The sequence below is a fragment of the Trachypithecus francoisi genome, unplaced genomic scaffold (genome assembly GCF_009764315.1).
Source record: "Trachypithecus francoisi isolate TF-2019V2 unplaced genomic scaffold, Tfra_2.0 Lachesis_group17, whole genome shotgun sequence".
NCBI lineage: Eukaryota > Metazoa > Chordata > Mammalia > Primates > Cercopithecidae > Trachypithecus > Trachypithecus francoisi.
In genome coordinates this window covers 76157464-76176930 of record NW_022681462.1, presented here as the reverse complement: position 1 = coordinate 76176930, position 19467 = coordinate 76157464, and the positions used below count along the sequence as shown (strand labels likewise).

General features: G+C 41.0%; 1 protein-coding gene across 7 annotated transcripts in view; it reads left to right on the top strand.

Annotated features, from left to right (window-relative positions):
* SPAST (spastin) overlaps positions 1-19467 on the top strand; it is an 87418-nt gene that overhangs the window by 37032 nt on the left and 30919 nt on the right. For all 7 annotated transcript variants that reach the window (XM_033176107.1, XM_033176104.1, XM_033176110.1 and 4 more), the window contains 3 exons: positions 9736-9923; positions 10781-10914; positions 11190-11283. In XM_033176107.1, the coding sequence (XP_033031998.1) occupies positions 9736-9923; positions 10781-10914; positions 11190-11283 (416 nt within the window). The remainder of the gene's footprint in view (positions 1-9735; positions 9924-10780; positions 10915-11189; positions 11284-19467) is intronic.

Genomic DNA, 19467 nt, shown 5'->3' with positions numbered 1-19467 from the left:
CCCAGGAGACGGAGCTTGCAGTGAGCCGAGATCACGCCACTGCACTCCAGCCTGGGCGACAGAGCGAGACTCCGTCTCAAAAAGAAAAAAAGAAAGAAAATGTTTCTTTCAATGTCTTGTATAAATTTTTGTCTTAGGTTATATTTTTAATCATGTAGTTCTGTAGATGTCTATTAGATCCGCTTGGTGCAGAGCTGAGTTCAATTCCTGGATATCCTTGTTAACTTTCTGTCTCATTGATCTGTCTAATGTTGACAGTGGGGTGTTGAAGTCTCCCAGTATTATTGTGTGGGAGTCTGAGTCTCTTTGTAGGTCTCTAAGGACTTGCTTTATGAATCTGGGTGCTCTTGTATTGGGTGCATATATATTTAGGATAGTTAGCTCTTCTTGTTGAATTGATCCCATTACCATTATGTAATGGCCTTCTTTGTTTCTTTTGATCTTTGTTGGTTTAAAGTCTGTTTTATCAGAGACTGGGATTGCAACCCTTGCTTTATTTTGTTTTCCATTTGCTTGGTAGATCTTCCTCTATACCTTTATATTGAGCGTATGTGTGTCTCTGCACGTGAGATGGGTCTCCTGAATACAGCACGTTGATGGGTCTTGACTCTTTATCCAATTTGCCAGTCTGTGTCTGTTAATTGCGGCATTTAGCCCATTTATATTTAAGGTTAATATTGTTATGTGTGAATTTGATCCTGTCATTTTGATGTTAGCTGGTTATTCTGTTCATTAGTTGATGCAGTTTTTTCCTAGCATCAATGGTCTTTACAATTTGGCATGTTTTTGCGGTGACTGGTACTGGTTTTTCCTTTCCATGTTTAGTGCTTCCTTCAGGAGCTCTTGTAAGGCAGGCCTGGTGGTGACAGAATCTCTCAGCACTTGCTTGTCTGTAAAGGATTTTATTTCTCCTTCACTTTCGAAGCTTAGTTTGGCTGGATATGAAATTCTGGATTGAAAATTCTTTATTTTTTTATTTTTTTTTTATTTTTGAGACGGAGTCTCGCTCTGCCGCCCAGGCTGGAGTGCAGTGGCCGGATCTCAGCTCACTGCAAGCTCCGCCTCCCGGGTTTCCGCCATTCTCCTGCCTCAGCCTCCCGAGTAGCTGGGACTACAGGCGCCCGCCACCTCGCCCGGCTAGTTTTTTGTATTTTTAGTAGAGACGGGGTTTCACCGTGTTAGCCAGGATGGTCTCGATCTCCTGACCTCGTGATCCGCCTGTCTCGGCCTCCCAAAGTGCTGGGATTACAGGCTTGAGCCACCGCGCCCGGCCGAAAATTCTTTTCTTTAAGAATGTTGAATATTGGACCCCACTCTCTTCTGGCTTGTAGAGTTTCTACTGAGAGATCCATTGTTAGTCTGATGGGCTTCTCTTTGCGGGCAACCTGACCTTTCTCTCTGGCTGCCCTTAACATTGTTTCCTTCATTTCAGGTTTGGTGAATCTGACAATTAGGTGTCTTGGAGTTGTTCTTCTCAAGGAGTATCTTTGTGGCGTTCTCTGTAGTTCCTGAATTTGAATGTTGGCCTGCCGTGCTAGGTTAGGGAAGTTCTTCTGGATAATATCCTGAAGAGTGTTTTCCAACTTGGTTCCATTCTCCTCGTCACTTTCAGGTACACCAATAAGACGTAGATTTGGTCTTTTCACATAGTCCCATATTTCTTGGAGGCTTTGTTCATTTCTTTTTACTCTTTTTTCTCTAAACTTCTCTTCTTGCTTCATTTCATTCATTTGATCTTCAATCACTGATACCCTTTCTTCCACTTGATCAAATCAACTACTGAAGCTTGTGCATGGATCATGTAATTCTCATGTCATGGTTTTCAGCTCCATCAGGTCATTTAAGGATTTTCTACACTGTTTATTCTAGTTAGCCGTTCATCTAACCTTTTCTCAAGGATTTTAGCTTCTTTGCAATGGGTTCAAACATCCTCCTTTAGCTCGGAGAAGTTTGTTATTACCAGTCGTCTGAAGGCTTCTCTCAACTCATCAGAGTCATTCTCTGTCCAGCTTTGTTCCGTTGCTGTTAAGGAGCTGCATTCCTTTGGAGGAGAAGAGGTGCTCTGATTTTTAGAATCTTCAGCTTTTCTGCTCTGATTTCTCCCCATCTTTGTTGTTTTATTTACCTTTGGTGTTTGATGATGGTGACTTACAGATGGGATTTTGGTGTGGATGTCCTAATAGTCGGTACCCTCAGCTGCAGATCTGTTGGAGTTTGCTGGAGGTCCACTCCAGACCCTGTTTGCCTGGGTATCACCAGCAGAGGCTGCAGAACAGCAAATATTGCAGAACGGCAAATGTTGCTGCCTGATCCTTCCACTGGAAGCTTCGTTTCAGAGGGGCACCCGGCTGTATGAAGTGTCAGTCAGCGCCTATGGGGAGGTGTCTCCCAGTTAGGCTACTCGGGGTTAGGGACCCACTTGAGTAGGCAGTCTGTCCGTTCTCAGATCTCAGACTCTGTGCTGGGAGAACTCACTACTCTCTTCAGAGCTGTCAGACCTTTAAATCTGCAGAAGTTTCTGCTGCCTTTTGTTCAGCTATGCCCTGCCCCCAGAGGTGGAGTCTACAGAGGCAGGCAGGCCTCCTTGAGCTGCGCTGGACTCCACTCAGTTTGAGCTTCCTGGCTGCTTTGTTTACCCACTCAAGCCTCAGCAATGGCGGATGCCCCTCCGCCAGCCTCGCTGCCGCCTTGCAGTTCGATCTCAGACTGCTGTGCTAGCAGTGAGCGAGGCTCTGTGGGCGTGGTACCCTCAGAGCCAGTTGCAGGATATAATATCCTCATGTGCCGTTTGCTAAGACCACTGGAAAAGCATAGTATTAGGGTGGGAGTGTCCTGATTTTTCAGATACCATCTGTCACGGCTTCCCTTGGCTAGGAGAGGGAATTCCCCAACCCCTTGTGCTTCCTGGGTGAGGCGATGCCTCGCCTTGCTTCGGCTCACGGTCCATGGGCTGTACACACTGTCCAACAAGCCCCAGTGAGGTGAACCCAGTAGTACATCAGTTGGAAATGCAGAAATCACCTGTCTTCTGCGTTGCTCACGCTGGGAGCTATAGACTGCAGCTGTTCCTATTCTTCCTTCTTGGAACTCTGCCTTCTTTATTCATATGTAATACAAAACTTCTAAGGTGTTTTTGTTTTGTTTTGTTTTGTTGTTTTTGAGATAGAGTCTTGCTCATTCGCCCAGGCTGTAGTGCAGTGGCGCGATCTCAGCTCACTGCAAACTCCGCCTCCTGGGTTCACGCCATTCTCCTGCCTCAGCCTCCCGAGTAGCTGGGACTACAGGTGCCTACCACCATACCCGGCTAATTTGTTTGTATTTTTAGTAGAGATGGGGTTTCACCGTGTTAGCCAGGATGGTCTCGATCTCCTGACCTTGTGATCCGCCCGCCTCGGCCTCCCAAAGTGCTGGCATTACAGGCATGAGCCACTGCACCCGGTCAAAACTTATAAGGTTTTAATGGAGAAGAGATAGAGTGAAAGGATTTCTATGGACAGAAGAAACAATTGTTCATCAACTCTTTCCCTTGTGGCTTCACATCTCCCCTAAGGACTTCTCATGTTGGTTTGGTCTTATAGGATAGTCAGTGGCAGTTTTCCTCTTCCCATTCCTTCCTGTGTCTGATTTAAAATGCCGTTTCAAATATCGATATAAGTATTTTGCCTGTTTCTTTTAGCATGGCTGTGAAGGGCTGACATTTTCAGAAGGCACTGACTGAAAAAAACAGAAATGGAAGAATCCATCACATATATATAGTTAAGTTTCTAAAATATGTATTTGCAATCCTAATAGTTCTGCTAGGATAAATAGCAAAAATTCTCCAGCCCTGAAGTGTTGGTCTGTCTTTCCTTTCCTTGTTATCTTGATTCTTTTACTTCATTTCACATGCTAGACCCCATCATGTTTTCCCACTGCGTGCCCCGCCCCACCCTCCAAAGAACATTCTCTTCCTGGGACCTGCTTGAAAAAAATTGAACTTTGTCTTGTTTCATATCCCTAGTACAAAGTTGAATATCCCTGATACGAAACCTGAAATCCGAAATACTCTAAAATTCAAAACTTTTTTTTTTTTTTTTGAAATGGAGTCTTCCTCTGTCACTTAGGCTGGAGTGCAGTGGCACAGTTGCAGCTCACAGCAGTCTCCGCACCCTCCCCCAACCCCGTCCCCGTGGGTTCGAACGATTCTCCCACCTCAGCCTCCCGAGTAGCTGGGATTCCAAGCACCTGCCACCACACCCAAGTCATTTTTTGTATTTTAGTAGAGATGAGGTTTCACCATGTTGGTCGGGCTGGTCTCAAACTCCTGACCTCAAGTGATCCACCCGTCTTGGCCTCCCAAAATGTTGGGATTACAATCATGAGCCATTGCGCCTAGCCAAAAATCCAAAACTTTTTGAGCGCTGACATGATGCTTAAAGGAAATACTTATTGGAGTATTCTGCATTTTGGATTTTTGGGTTAAGGATGCTGAACCAATAGGTAAAATGCAAACATTGCAAAATCCAAAAAAAATTTAAAAACCATAAACAGTTCTGGTCTCAACCATTTCGGATAAGGGATACTCAACCCATAATCTGTTCTTTTCTGTTTTCTGGTTGGAAGGGCATATTGACTTTATAGCTAATTTACACGGCATTGGTGTTTAATACACAGTGAGTCCAAGTAGATCTCACTCAGACCTATTAATGGTTTATTAGTGTCACTCACTTCTGGAACATTCTGTGATGTTTTACTTGGATGAGTTCTTTTACCTCTCTTGGGAAATAGTCATACCAAAGTCTGCTTATTACTACAATGTGTTATCTATTATACATTGTCCAATTTTCAACTCAAAATTACTAGACAGGCAAAGAAAAAGTAAAGTATAACCCTTACTCAAGGAAAAAAGCAGTCAGTAGAAACTATGAGTGGGCCCAGATGTTGGATTTAGCAGACAAAGACTTCACAGCAGCTATTATAATATGTTTAAAGAATTGAAAGAAAATATGGCATCAGTTATCAAATGGAAAATCTAAGCAGATGATATAAAAATAATATTCTAAAGTTGAAAAGTGTAGTTACTGAAACTAAAAATTTAAAGACAGCCTCAGCAGCAGATTAGAGATAGCAAAAGAAAGATTCAGTGACTTTGAACCCAGCTCTGTAGAAATTACTAAATTGATGACTCTCAGGTAGCAACCTTCACCTCTAATTTGGTTTTATATACAATGTTTTAACTCTTTTTGCCATTTTTTCTCTTACTTTCTATGATGGAAACATTTTGTGCTTTGATTTTAATGGCTATATCACAGTTGTATACATCTTTACAAACTCATCAAATTGTATACTTTATTTATATATTTATTTTTTGAGATAGGGTCTCACTGTATCTCCCAGGCTGGAGTACAGCTGAAATTAGCTGGGACTGTAGGTGGGCATGAGTGTGCCCAGCTAATTTTTTTATTTTTTGTAGAGATGGGGTTTCACCATATTGGCCAGTCTGGTCTCAAACTCCTGGGCTCAAGCATTTCTCCCGCCTCAGACTCCCAAAGTGCTGGGATTATAGGTGTGAGCCACTGTGCCTGGCTGGTATAGCTTGTGGTTTTTTTTTTTTTTTTTTTTTTGAGACGGAGTCTCGCTCTATTGCCCAGGGTGGAGTGCAGTGGCGCAATCTTGGCTTACTGAAACCTCCGTCTCCTGGGTTCAGCCCATTCTCCTGCCTCAGCCTCCTGAGTAGCTGGGACTACAGGTGCACGCCATCATACCCAGCTAATTTTTGTATTCTTAGTAGAGATGGAGTTTCACCATGCTGGCCCGAGATTGTCTCGATCTCCTGACCTTGATCCACCTGCCTTGGCCTCCCACAGTGCTGGCATTATAGGCCTGAGCCACCATGCCCAGCCGCTGGTATACTTCAAATGGATGTAATTCATTGCAGATTATACCTCAATAAATTTTTATTTAGTTTTTTGAGACTGAGTTGCTCTGTTGCCCAGGCTGGAGTGCAGTGGCACGATTTTGGCTCACTGCAACCTCTGCCTCCTGGGTTAAAGCAGTTTTCCTGTCTCAGCCTCCCCAGTAGCTGGAATTACAGGCATGTGCTACCATGATCAGGTTGTTTTTGTATTTTTAGTAGAGATGGGGTTTCACCATGTTGGCCTGGCTGGTGTCGAACTCCTAACTTCAGGTGATCCACCCGCCTCAGCCTCCCAAAGTGCTGGGATTACAGGCATGAGCCACTGCACCCGGCCCCTATACATATTTAGTTATATATACATATAGTTATTTTTAGTTTTATCAAAATATGTATATATAACTATGTACATATAGTTATTTTTAGTAATATCAAAAAACCATAGCTAACATTATGATTTAGCAAAATATTGTTTACCCCAAAGCCAAGTGTTATATATTAATGATATTTTTTCCTTTTTGAGTTTTTCTTCCCCACAGGTTTTCTGATCTTTTTTTTGTTCTCTAACTTTCTATTATAGCTATATACTCCTTTCTCTGTTTAATTTTCTTTTTATCTAGAAGATGTCCGTTAGTAGTTCTTTTAGTGAATATCTGTGGTTAAACTCTTAGTCTTTCCAGTGCCTGAAATATCCTCATTTTTATGTGACAGGTCACTTTTCTCCCCTCAACATTTTGGACATACCTCATTTCCAACAGACATTTGTTACTTCTGTTAGAGTCTGCTGTCGTTCTCATAATTGTTCCTTGTGGAAATGTCTATATATATAATCTCAGAACTATATATTTTTAACATATACACATATATTTATTTTAAAATGTATAATTAAGTTAGTAGTAGTAGTAGTAGTATTTTTTTTTTTGAAGGAGCCTCCACCTCCCAGGTTCAAGTGATTCTCCTGCCTCAGCCTCCTGAGTAGCTGGGATTACAGGCATGCACCACCATGTCTGGCTGATTTTTGTATTTTTAGTGGAGACATGGTTTCACTATGTTGGCCAGGGTGGTCTCGAACTCCTAACCTCAGCCTCCCAAAGCGCTAGGATTACAGGCATGAGCCACCACTCTTGGCCTTGTTGTTATTGACTATTGTCACCGTATTGCACTATCAACTAGTAGGTCTTATTTATTCTAGAACCTCGTTTTAAGGTATCCTGAATGTGGCTTATTTTGTTTGTTTGTTTTTCTGAGACGGAGTCTCACTCTGTTGCCCAGGCTGGAGTGCAGTGATGCGATCTTGGCTCACTGCAACCTCTGCCTCCTGGGTTTAAGCAATTCTCCTGCCTCAGCCTCCGAGTAGCTGGGATTACAGGTGCATGCCACCACACCCGGCTAATTTTTGTATTTTTAGTAGAGACGGGGTTTCACCATGTTGGTCAGGCTTGTCTCAAACTCCTGACCTCGTGATCCGCCTGCCTTGGCCTCCGAAAGTTCTGAGATTATAGGCGTGAACCACCATGCCCAGCCCAATGTGGGTTTTTTTTTTTTTTAACTTGAATTTTATTTATGCTTTCTGATTTTATAATAGTTAACTTGCAGTAAAAGTAAACTGGTTGTCTAAATAAATAAGCTGATTTCCTATACTAGTTTAGAGTCTTTGTTTTCTTAAACTGTATTAAGAGATTTTATTACAAAAGTAAAATTGAGGCTTTTGTCTTTTTTTTGGCCACTCTAATTTGCTGACTGACTTAACATTTGTCTTCACAGTAAACATTGTAAGTAAACACTGATGTTTGTTATGTAGTATATAAAAATATTATTTAGGAGTGGTGAGATTTAAACTTTTACAGACTGTAATATATATAGTAGAACAACACTGGACAAATAACCTTTTCAACTTAATCGGAGATGTTCTATAAATGTTCATTTACATATTTACAGCACATATAATACTTGGCATATGTAAAAGCACATCTTTATGCTCTTTCAATTAAAATTGATTATTATTATTATTTTCTTTTGAGATAGAATCCCTCTCAATCACCCAGCTGGTGTGCTAGTGGTGCGATCAGGGCTCACTGCAACCAGTTTTTCTGCCTCAGCCTCCTGGGTAGCTGGAACTACAGGGATGTGCCACCATGCCCAGCTAATTTTTGTATTTTTAGTGAAGAGGGGTTTCACCATGTTGGCCAGGCTGGTCTTGAACTCCTAACCTCAGGTGAGCTGCCCACCTCAGCCTCCCAAAATGCTGGGATTACAGGCGTGAGCCACTGCACCTGGTCTAAAATTAATTAGTTTTTAAGACCCTCTTAGTGGGAACAGACTTTCATAGTATTTATAGTTATAATAGTTTGGAATCAAAGTAGTTGAGTGCTACTTTTTTCCCTCTGTATATCCTATCCCTAATGCCTGTATTATATTTTGTTTCTTATTTGAGAGCTTTATTTGCTTCATAACTTTTTTTTGTTTTTGACACGGAGTTTCACTCTGTCACCCAGGCTGGAGTGCAGTGATGCAATCTTGGCTTACTACAACCTCCGCCTCCCGAGTTCAAATGATTCTCCTGCGTCAGCCTCCCGAGTAGCTGGGATTACAGGCATCTGCTACCACGTCTGGCTAAATTTTGTATTTTTGGTAGAGACGGGGTTTCACCATGTTGGCCAGCCTGGTCTTGAACTACGGACCTCAGGTGATCCACCCACCTCGGTCTCCCAAAGTGCTGGGATTACAGGCGTGAGCCACTGCGCTTGGCGCTTCGTAACTATTTTATATCATCTTCCTGTTCCCCAAAATGAAGTAGTTTCTTCTTACAAATACTGTTTTTTGGCCGGGCGTGGTGGCTCAAGCCTGTAATCCCAGCACTTTGGGAGGCCGAGACGGGCGGATCACAAGGTCAGGAGATCGAGACCATCCTGGCTAACACAGTGAAACCCTGTCTCTACTAAAAATACAAAAAACTAGCCGGGCGAGGTGGCGGGCGCCTGTAGTCCCAGCTACTCCGGAGGCTGAGGCAGGAGAATGGCGTAAACCCGGGAGGCGGAGCTTGCAGTGAGCTGAGATCCGGCCACTGCACTCCAGCCTGGGCGACAGAGCGAGACTCCGTCTCAACAACAACAACAACAAAAAAAATACTGTTTTTTGTTTTCTTTGTGTTTTGTTTTGCTTTGTTTCTTTTTTTTGAGGCAGAGTCTTTCTCTGTTGCCAGGCTGGAGTGCAGTGGCATGATTTCGGCTCACTGCAGCCTCTGGCCCCTGGTTCAAGTGATTCTCCTGCCTCAGCCTCCCAAGTAGCTGGGATTACAGGCACAAATACTGTTTTTAATAAGAAAACTAGAATAGGGACAGGCACACTGGCTCACTCCTGTAATCCCAGCACTTTGGGAGGCTAAGGTGGGAGGATTGCCTGAGCCCAGGAGTTCGAGACCAGCCTAGGCAACATAGTGAGAGCCTGTTTCTACAAAAAAATTTTTTTAATTAGCCCGGTCTGGTGGTGCACAATTGTTGTCCCAGGTACTTGGGAGTTTGAGGTGGGAGGATGGATCTCTTGAGCCCAGGAAGATTAAGGCCGCAGTGAGCTGTGATCATGCCACTGCACTCCAGCCTGGGCTACAGGTTTCAAAAAAAGAGAAAATTAGAATATACGTTAGGGAGAAAAAAAACAAATAACCATATTCTTATCTACCTAGTGACCACCCCTATGAAGACCCTGGTACGTTTTCTCATTGAAATCTTATTTTGAAATATTTTTGAATTTAAAAAATATTACCTTGGTTTTACAAATGTTTGCTTGTCTTTATGTTCAGCTACAATTTTCTAATCACAATGGTTTTACTTTTTCCTTGTCAGAAAGTGGAGCTGTTCCAAAAAGAAAAGACCCCTTAACACACACTAGTAATTCACTGCCTCGTTCAAAAACAATTATGAAAACTGGATCTGCAGGCCTTTCAGGCCACCATAGAGCACCTAGTTACAGTGGTTTATCCATGGTTTCTGGAGTGAAACAGGGACCTGGTCCTGCTCCTACCACTCATAAGGTATTCTGGGACAGTAACTTTAATTGCTGTGTTTTTGCAAATATAAAAATTTTTAAGATACTATGCTTGCTTAAGTTGATTATAAATACTTTGTAATACTTTAGAGAATGGATAAGCTTCCATAAAGTTAATTTTTTTTTTTCTTGAGACTTGTTGCCCAGGCTGGAGTGCAATGGTGCGATCTCGGCTCATTGCAACCTCTGCCTCCCAGGTTCAGGCGATTCTCAGCCTCCCAAGTAGCTGGAATTACAGGCGTGCGCCACCACGTCTGGCCAGTTTTGTATTTTTAGTAGAGATGGGGTTTCTCCATGTTGGTCAGGCTGGTCTTGAACTCCTGACTTCAGGTGATCCACCCACCTCAGCCTCCCAAAGTGCTGGGATTACAGGCGTGAGCCACCGCACCCAGTCAAAGTTAATATTTTTTAAAATCCACAGAGCAACTTGCTCTAAAACTTTTTTTGGAGCTCATTAGACATTTAATACCAAGTTTTGCTTACCCAGTCTGTTTTATATAATGCTGTATATTTCATTTTAAATTTATTTTTTAAATTATTTCAGTCTATGTAAATGTTTTATAGCAGTAACATACCTAGAGTTTTGTCATGATTCTAACAAGGGTCAAAATTTGTTTTTATTTTGTAAAAACTAAATCTCTGGATAAAATCCTCTATAACTGACTTAATGCCAAATATAGTTATCTGGTGAATAGAGTTTTACCTTCAGGTAAATATACAATTTCTGGATTTTTATACTCTTTTTCCTATTTTTAAAGCTTGAATTCTGTGAACTTTAAGGTTATTTATGAAAAATGTAAATGTTACGTTGTATTTTCACATTAAAATTCTGTATCCTTTAAGGGCACTCCAAAAACAAATAGGACAAATAAACCTTCTACCCCTACAACTGCTGCTCGTAAGAAAAAAGACTTGAAGAATTTTAGGAATGTGGACAGCAACCTTGCTAACCTTATAATGAATGAAATTGTGGACAAGTAAGTTTTGCCATCTAAATGTTTTATAGTATTTATGTTTTAATTTTACTTAGAAAACATGTCAGGAGTTAAATAGATAATAAATACCTTGTCTGGTTTACATACTTAATTTTTATGATAGTTTTCAATTATCAATGTAGAAACCATGCTTTACTGATTTAACTATAGTTTAACAGTTAACATAAAAATAACTATATGTCATAGGGCTTAGGCTTCATCTTGTAATAACTGGGTCCTGTTTGTATTGTAGAACTAACTGAGGTCTTGTTTCTTAGTGGAACAGCTGTTAAATTTGATGATATAGCTGGTCAAGACTTGGCAAAACAAGCATTGCAAGAAATTGTTATTCTTCCTTCTCTGAGGCCTGAGGTAAGAACTTTATATTATTATTTTTCTATAATACCATCTGTTACCAAATCCACAGTAGTAGTAGTAGTAGTAAAGAAATATTTGAGCTATACTATAATAATTCATTCATATAGGGTAACAGTAGATTTAATGTTTTATTTTATTTTATTTATTTTTATTTTTTTTTGAGACGGAGTCTTGCTCTGTCGCCCGGTCTGGAGTGCAGTGGCCGGATCTCAGCTCACTGCAAGCTCCGCCTCCCAGGTTTACGCCATTCTCCTGCCTCAGCCTCTGGAGTAGCTGGGACTACAGGCGCCCGCCACCTCGCCCGGCTAGTTTTTTGTATTTTTAGTAGAGACGGGGTTTCACCGTGTTAGCCAGGATGGTCTCGATCTCCTGACCTCGTGATCCGCCCGTCTCGGCCTCCCAAAGTGCTGGGATTACAGGCTTGAGCCACCGCGCCCGGCCGATTTAATGTTTTAAAAAAGACAAAACATTAACAATTGATGTTGAGAAGTTATTATAGAATAGGAAAATGGATATGAGTTCCTAATTTCCAATCCTTTTATATTTTTAGGAAAAGTGGGTAGTATGGTATAATTTTGTTTTGTTTTGGAGACGGAGTCTCACTCACTGTGTTGCCCAGGCTGGAGTGCAGTGGCATGATCTTGGCTTACTGCAACCTCTGCCTCCTGGGATTCAAGTGATTCTCCTGCCTCAGCCTCCCAAGTAGCTGGGATTACAGGCATGTGCCACTATGCCCAGCTAATTTTTGTATTTTTAATAGAGATGGGGTTTTGCTATGTTGGTCAGGCTGATATTTCACACCTGACGTCAAGTTATCCACCCACTTCGGCCTCACAAGTGTGAGCCACTACATCTGGCCAAATTTTGATATCAAGGTGAGAGAGATTTAAAATTAAGAGAAGGTACAAAAATCAGCCTAGCGTGGTGGCACACACTTGTAGTCCCAACTACTGGGGAGGCTGAGGCAGGAGAATTGTTTGAACCAGGAGGCAGAGGTTGCAGTGAACCGAGATGGCACCACTGCACTCCAACCTGGGAGATAGAGCAAGACGCCGTCTCAAAAATAAAATAAGCTGGGTGTGGTGGTTCAAGCCTGTAATCCCAGCACTTCGGGAGGCTGAGGCGGGCGGATCACAAGGTCAAGAGATCGAGACTATCCTGGCCAATATGGTGAAACCCTGTCTCTACTAAAATTACAAAAATTAGCTGAGCATGGTGGCGTGTGCCTGTAACCCCAGCTACTTGGGAGGCTGAGACAGGAGAATCACTCGAACCCGAGAGGCAGAACTTGCCGTGAGCCGAGATTGTGCCACTGCACCCCAGCCTGGAGACAGAGCAAGACTCTGTCTCAAAAAATAAATAAATAAAAAATTTAAAAGATAAATAAATAAAAATAAATAAAATTTAGAGAAGAAAATCAGGCAGGTAGTGGCCCCTGACACAACGAGTTTTCCCAGAATTAGATTGCTTGGGAATGCAGCCCAAAGAGTGTGGTAAACTCCATCTAAGGCTAAATACCAGCATGAGACTGATAATAAACAAGTACTTTATGGGGAAGCTTTTTTTTTTTTTTTTTTTTTTTTTTTTTTGAGACGGAGTCTTGCTCTGTCGCCCGAGCTGGAGTGCAGTGGCCAGATCTCAGCTCACTGCAAGCTCCGCCTCCCGGGTTCACGCCATTCTCCTGCCTCAGCCTCCCAAGTAGCTGGGACTACAGGCGCCAGCCACCTCGCCCGGCTAGCTTTTTGTATTTTTTTAGTAGAGACGGGGTTTCACTGTGTTAGCCAGGATGGTCTCGAACTCCTGACCTCGTGATCCGCCCGTCTCGGCCTCCCAAAGTGCTGGGATTACAGGCTTGAGCCACCGCGCCCGGCCTGGGGAAGCTTTTAAAAAATTATTTTTAGAAAGACAGAAATGATACTGGAGAAAGAGGAATTAAGGTAGAATAATTCTCTTTTTTTCGAGATGGAGTTTTGCTCGTTACCCAGGCTAGAGTGCAGTGGTGTAATCTCGGCTCCCTGCAACCTCTGCCTTTGGGGTTCAAGTGATTCTCATGCCTCATCCTCCCGAGTAGCTGGGACTACAGGTGTGCACCACCGCACCTGACTAATTTTTGTATTTTTAGTAGAGACAGGGTTTTACCATGTTGGCCAGGCTGTTCTCAAACTCCTGGCCTCAGGTGATCCGCCCACCTTGGCCTCCCAAAGTGCTGGGATTATAGACAGGAGCCACTGCGCCTGGCCTGAAGAACAATTTTTAAAAGAATTACTTTTAAGGATGTTAAGTCATCAAAGTAGATAGAGCCATTAAATGATGGGTAGGAACCTAATCTTGCATCCCATACTTTGACTCATTAAGAAAGATAGGTAATCTTGCAGTTGATGATAAATATGTGGCTTTCCATACTTAGCACTGTTTTGAATTTTTCCATTTCACAGATGGTATATTTAGTGCTGTTCCAATAATATTGCAAAAAAATAAATCTGAAGACTCACTTCTGGGTCACAGTTATTTCACTATTAACATTAAAATCTACGGGCCTACCTATAACATCTAGTGGAAATAAGTTGTGTGGCACATTGTGCTGGGTGCATTATTAAATGAATGTGCAAAGGTTTTATGGCTGTCTCAATTTTTCCATAGTCTGAGTCATTCACATACTGCCTTCATGCTGCTTATTACTTGTAAGTGAGTACCAACTGTACTAGAACTTACTGAATATTTTTCAAGTCTAGTTTACTTATTACTCATTCTATGTACATAAAATCAGTGGTTTGATATGCTAGTTAGGTTTTTGCTAATACCCAGTAAAATAATTAGATAATTATTAAAATAGAAAGCATTTGTCGTTGTGTGAACTGGATTTATATCATGTACCACTTCAGGTCACACTTTGGGAAACGCAGCTTACATATTGAGCTAATATTTTGCTGGAGTTATATAAGATTAGTAAATGCTGTAGACCAAATATTGAAAAAAAAAAAAGCCCGCTCAAAGAGGATTTACGTAATTATAGACCTGAAAAGGATCTTAGCAGTCTTCTGATCCATTCATTGATAAATAAACTAGTCCTAAGAGCTAAAATGACTTGCTCAAGATTTTAGTTAAGTGGTAGACCTGGGAAATACATTTCTAAGATTAGAACTGCCTCTTTAGTGCTATAGCTGCTACCTAATTCTTACATGTGGGGTTTTAGTATTTATTAAGGGACATGCTTTTTAGGGTAGAAAAATATATCTAAAATTGTGAAGGTAATACCAAGGAAATATTTAGGCTATGCAAGAAATCATTCAGCTTTTGCTTTACCGAGGTCTATAGAGAACATATCTAAAATAGCAAGTAACATGTGAATTTGAATTTAGGCATATTTTCATGGTAGTGACATAATATGCAATTAAGAAGCTATAATATAAAAATGCCAGTTGCAGGTTATTTCAAATAAAGTTGAATAACCTGACCTCAGGAGGGGCAGAAACCTTAGTAAACTTAGTAAATTGAGACCTAAGGAAGAGCAAAATCTGTGGTAGAGCCAGGTCTCAAGGTTTATATCCTGGTACAAACTTGGCTGTACATCACCACACCTGCCAAATGGAACTTTTTTTCCTTCTAGTTCAGGTTTCCAAGAACGGGAATATTATTGTCCTAGCTCAGCTTTTCACAATAGACTCACAAAATGAATCATGTTAAGCCTATGAATGGGTAAGACTTATCCCATAACACGCCTCCATTGTGCAAAAAATCCGCTTTATTCCTAATTCCCCATAGTAGGAAGCTTGCATAGACCACAATAGAGACATTGTTAGGTTACATCAAGAAGGTGAGTGGCAGGCATTCTTGAGTATACTGGAATTTTTATTTCATTGTAGAAACACAGAATCATAATTAGTCATCTAAAACTAGTTTTAAGGAGATAATACTAAAGATACTCACTTGAGATAGATTGCTCTCGGAATTACTTAAAACAAGTGCTTTAAATCTTGCTCAGTCATGAAGCCATAGCCCTGGAGGGGATATTGAAAAACTTCTCCATCTTCCTTCAATCACACAGGACCATGTTTTTAATTATATTTTAACATTAAACATAATTTTAAAAAGTTGCAAATACTAATCTTTGAAAAAAAACTCAAACTGTATAGCAGAAAATAGAGCATGCCCTCTCACCCAAAAGCAAGACTACATTTTAAAGTATATCACAGTAATCTGTCTTAATACTTTTCTCAAATATTTTACAAAGAAAGCATATATTCTTCTGTCTTTATTTCTTAGATCTCTTCCATATCCTGTGCAGCTTGTCTGAAATGGAAAAGAATTATTATCAATCAATAAGATGAAAATGAAGCTTTTTATATTTTTTATATTTCATTTTGAGCTTTTTATATTTCTTATTTTGTTCTCTTGCTTAAATATGATTCTTTGAGATTTATAGAAGAATGTAAATGTTCTCCAGTTTTAAAAAGCTCTCCTCTGTCTACTAAAATTTCCATGAATTTATTTCTTTTTTTTTTTTTTAATTGAGACAGAGTCTCACTGTGTTCTCCAGGCTGGCCTCAAACTCCTAGGCTTAAGTGATCCTCCTGTCTCAGCCTCCCAAGTAGCTGAGATTACAAAAATTTCCATGAATTTCTGAATATGATGTTATCTTTCATATACCAGCTTAAACATCAGCCTTTCTTCTTTCAAAAATGTTAGAACTTACCTCTTTAAATAATCTTATAAAGCCATTTCTTGGGCCGGACGCGGTGGCTCAAGCCTGTAATCCCAGCACTTTGGGAGGCCGAGACGGGCGGATCACAAGGTCAGGAGATCGAGACCATCCTGGCTAATACGGTGAAACCCCGTCTCTACTAAAAAATACAAAAAATAGCCGGGCAAGGTGGCGGGCACCTGTAGTCCCAGCTACTCCGGAGGCTGAGGCAGGAGAATGGCGTGAACCCGGGAGGCGGAGCTTGCAGTGAGCCGAGATCCAGCCACTACACTCCAGCCTGGGCGACAGAGCGAGACTCCGTCTCAAAAAAAAAAAAAAAAAAAGCCATTTCTTAATTTTTGTTTCCTTTTCTAATCTACTAACTTGTATATCATAGTAAATGAACCCTTAGTTCCATCATACCACACACCTTCTACTCCTGTCCTCCCACTTTTTCTCTCCCAGGCTGGAATACAGTGAATATTTAGTGCTTTTAAATATTATTCATTACCAAGCCAAGTAGTGTACTGTTTTTTCCTTGTACAGCCTTTTTTCCCCCTAAATAATTGTGTTATTTTTTCATTTGCTTCATTTTCATCTTATTGATTGATAATAATTCTTTTCCATTTCAGTCTAATTTCCACATGGCCAAACCAATCTAAAAACCTGTTAACTCAGGTCTTTTTTTTTTTTTTTCCCGGAATACTTTTTCCTGGAACCACCTTCTTTTCATTCCAGACCAAATGCTTTCCATGCCTCTTTCAAAGTGGTTGTTCTCTAATCTGTCTTCACTACCATCATGATTTCCTTTTCCTTTTTTTCCTCTTTCTTATGTATCTCCTGTCTTTTAAATTCCATATTTTCCACATTCATGATTTATTTTCTCATTTTGATGGCTATATCTTTCAGTAACTGAGAAAAGGTTTGTGTGAGGGAATTTTTTGAGATGCTGTAGTTTTGAAAATATCTTTGTTCTGCTATCTTCTCTTATTAATAATTTGACTAGATGTTAAGATTTAAGTTGGAAACTATTTTCCCTGAGTATTTTGAAGGCATTATCTGTTGTCTTCTAGCTTCTGGTGTTGCTTTGTATTAGAGACAGAAGATCAGGAATCAGGATAGCATTGGACTTCTTATTTCTATTTCCCAAAGCTTTTTGGATTTTCTCTTTATTCTACTCTTCTGACATTTTATAATGATGTGCTTGATGCATTTTCTTTGTATTTTCTTTTTCCCTCTTGTACATTTCTTTCTTTTTTTATGGGGGACAGGGGAGAAGAAGTCTCACTCTTCTCACCCAGGCTGGAGTGCAGTGGTGCGATCTCCGCTACACCCTTCGCCTCCTGGGTTCGAGTGATTCTCCTGCCTCAGCCTCCCAAGCAGCTGGGATTACAGGTGCCCACCACCACTATGCCTGGCTAATTTTTGTATTTTTAGTAGAGACGGAGTTTCACCATGTTGGCCAGGCTGGTTTCAAACTCCTGACCTCAGGTGATCCACCCACTTTGGCCTCCCAAAGTGCTGAGATTACAGGCATGAGCCACCATACCCAGCCCTATTCTTATTTCATAGATGCAATGTCTTCTTTTCTGTCTCTGAGAGCTTTTGTGAAGTTTTCTTTTGTTTACTTTATTATCTGTTTCTTCCAGATTCGTCCTCTTTTCTTTTTGCCTTAAGCTCTTTCATATTGGAAGCTTCTCTCAAATGTCTGGTTATTCTGGTTGTCCACTGATATTACGTGGAACAATAAAAAAGTTGATTAGGACTCTGTGCTGTAAGCAAATTGTTGATAGTGAGAGCCCATTAATCACAGGATGATCAAGCAGCAAGCCTGCTGTTTATTTAGTTTTCTCCAAATGGCTATATCTGTCAGTCTTTTTTTTCTGGGGTTATTTGGCTTCTCTAGAAAAGAATTTTCTGGTCTCTTGTTTGGAGAATACAAGCTTGACTATTGGTGTCCCAGAAAATGGGTGGGAGGAGAGGACTTTGTTTTCTGTTAGGTTGAGCCATGTGAAATTACTAGGTTTTGTGTTGTTTTTTGTTTCATTTTGAGACAGAGTCCCACTCTGTTGCCCAGGCTGGAGTACCTTGACATGATCTTGACTCACTGCAACCTCTGCCTCCCAGGTTCAAGCAATTCTCATGCCTCAGCCTCCCAAGTAGCTGAGATTGTAGGCATGCGCCACCACCCCTGGCTAATTTTTGTAATTTTAGTAGAGACAGGGTTTTGCTATGTTGACCAGTCTGATCTTGAACTCCTGACCTCAGGTGATCCACCTGCCTTGGCCTCCCAAAGTGCTGGGATTACAGGTATGAGCCACCGCACCTGGCCTGAAATTACTGTTTTTATAGGTCAAAAACAGTTAAGGGATAGGCATGGTGGCTCACACCTATAATCCCAGCACTTTCAGAGGCCAAGACAGGAAGATTACTTGAGCTCAGGAGTTCGAGACCAGCCTGGGCAATGTAGTGAGGCCCCATCTACGTATATTTTTTTTAAAAATGGATGAATATCTTTGTTTGCAGATAACGTGTTTGCATATGTAGAAAATCCCAAAGAACTGACAAAAAGAGCTCCTAGAACTAATAAGTGATTATGACAAGGTATAGAATACAAAATTAATATACACAGTCAGTTGCTTTTTTTATATACAAGCAGTGAACAACTGGAATTTTTTTTTTTTTTTTTTTTTTTTTTTTGAGACGGAGTCTCACTTTGTTGCCCAGACTGGAGTGCAGTGGTGCGATAGCAGCTCACTGCAAGCTCCGCCTCCCAGGTTCGTGCCATTCTCCTGCCTCAGCCTCCGGAGCAGCTGGGACTACAGGCGTCCGCTACCATGCCCGGCTAATTTTTTGTATTTTCTTAGTAGATAGAGATGGGGTTTCGCTGTGTTAGCCAGGATGGTCTCGATCTCCTGACCTCGTGATCCACCCACCTCAGCCTCCCAAAGTGCTGGGATTATAGGCGTGAGCCACCGCACCCAGCTACAACTGGAATTTGAAATTAAAACACAATACCATTCATATTTAACACTAATAAAATGAAATACGTGTAATTCTAACAAAGTTTGTTGTAGAAGGTCTATATGAGAAGAATTATAGCACTCATAAAAGAAATCAAAGATCTAAGTAAATTGAGAGATAGTCCATGTAAATGGACAGGGAGACTAAATATTATTGCGATGTCAGTTCTTCCCAAGTACATATATTGATTCAGTGCAGTCCCAATAAAAATCCGGCCAGTTATTTTGTGGATACTGACAAACTAAAGTTTATATGAAAAGGCAAAAGACCTAGAACAGCCAACCATATTGAAGAAGAAAAAGGTCAGAGTACTGAAAGTACCCAATTTCAAGACTTACTGTAAAGCTACATTAATCAAGTCAGCATGTCATTGGCAAAAGAATAGACAAATAGATCAGTAGAACTGGACAGAGAGCCTAGAAATCAACCCACACAGATGAAGTCAACTGATCTTTGGCAAAGGGACAAAGACA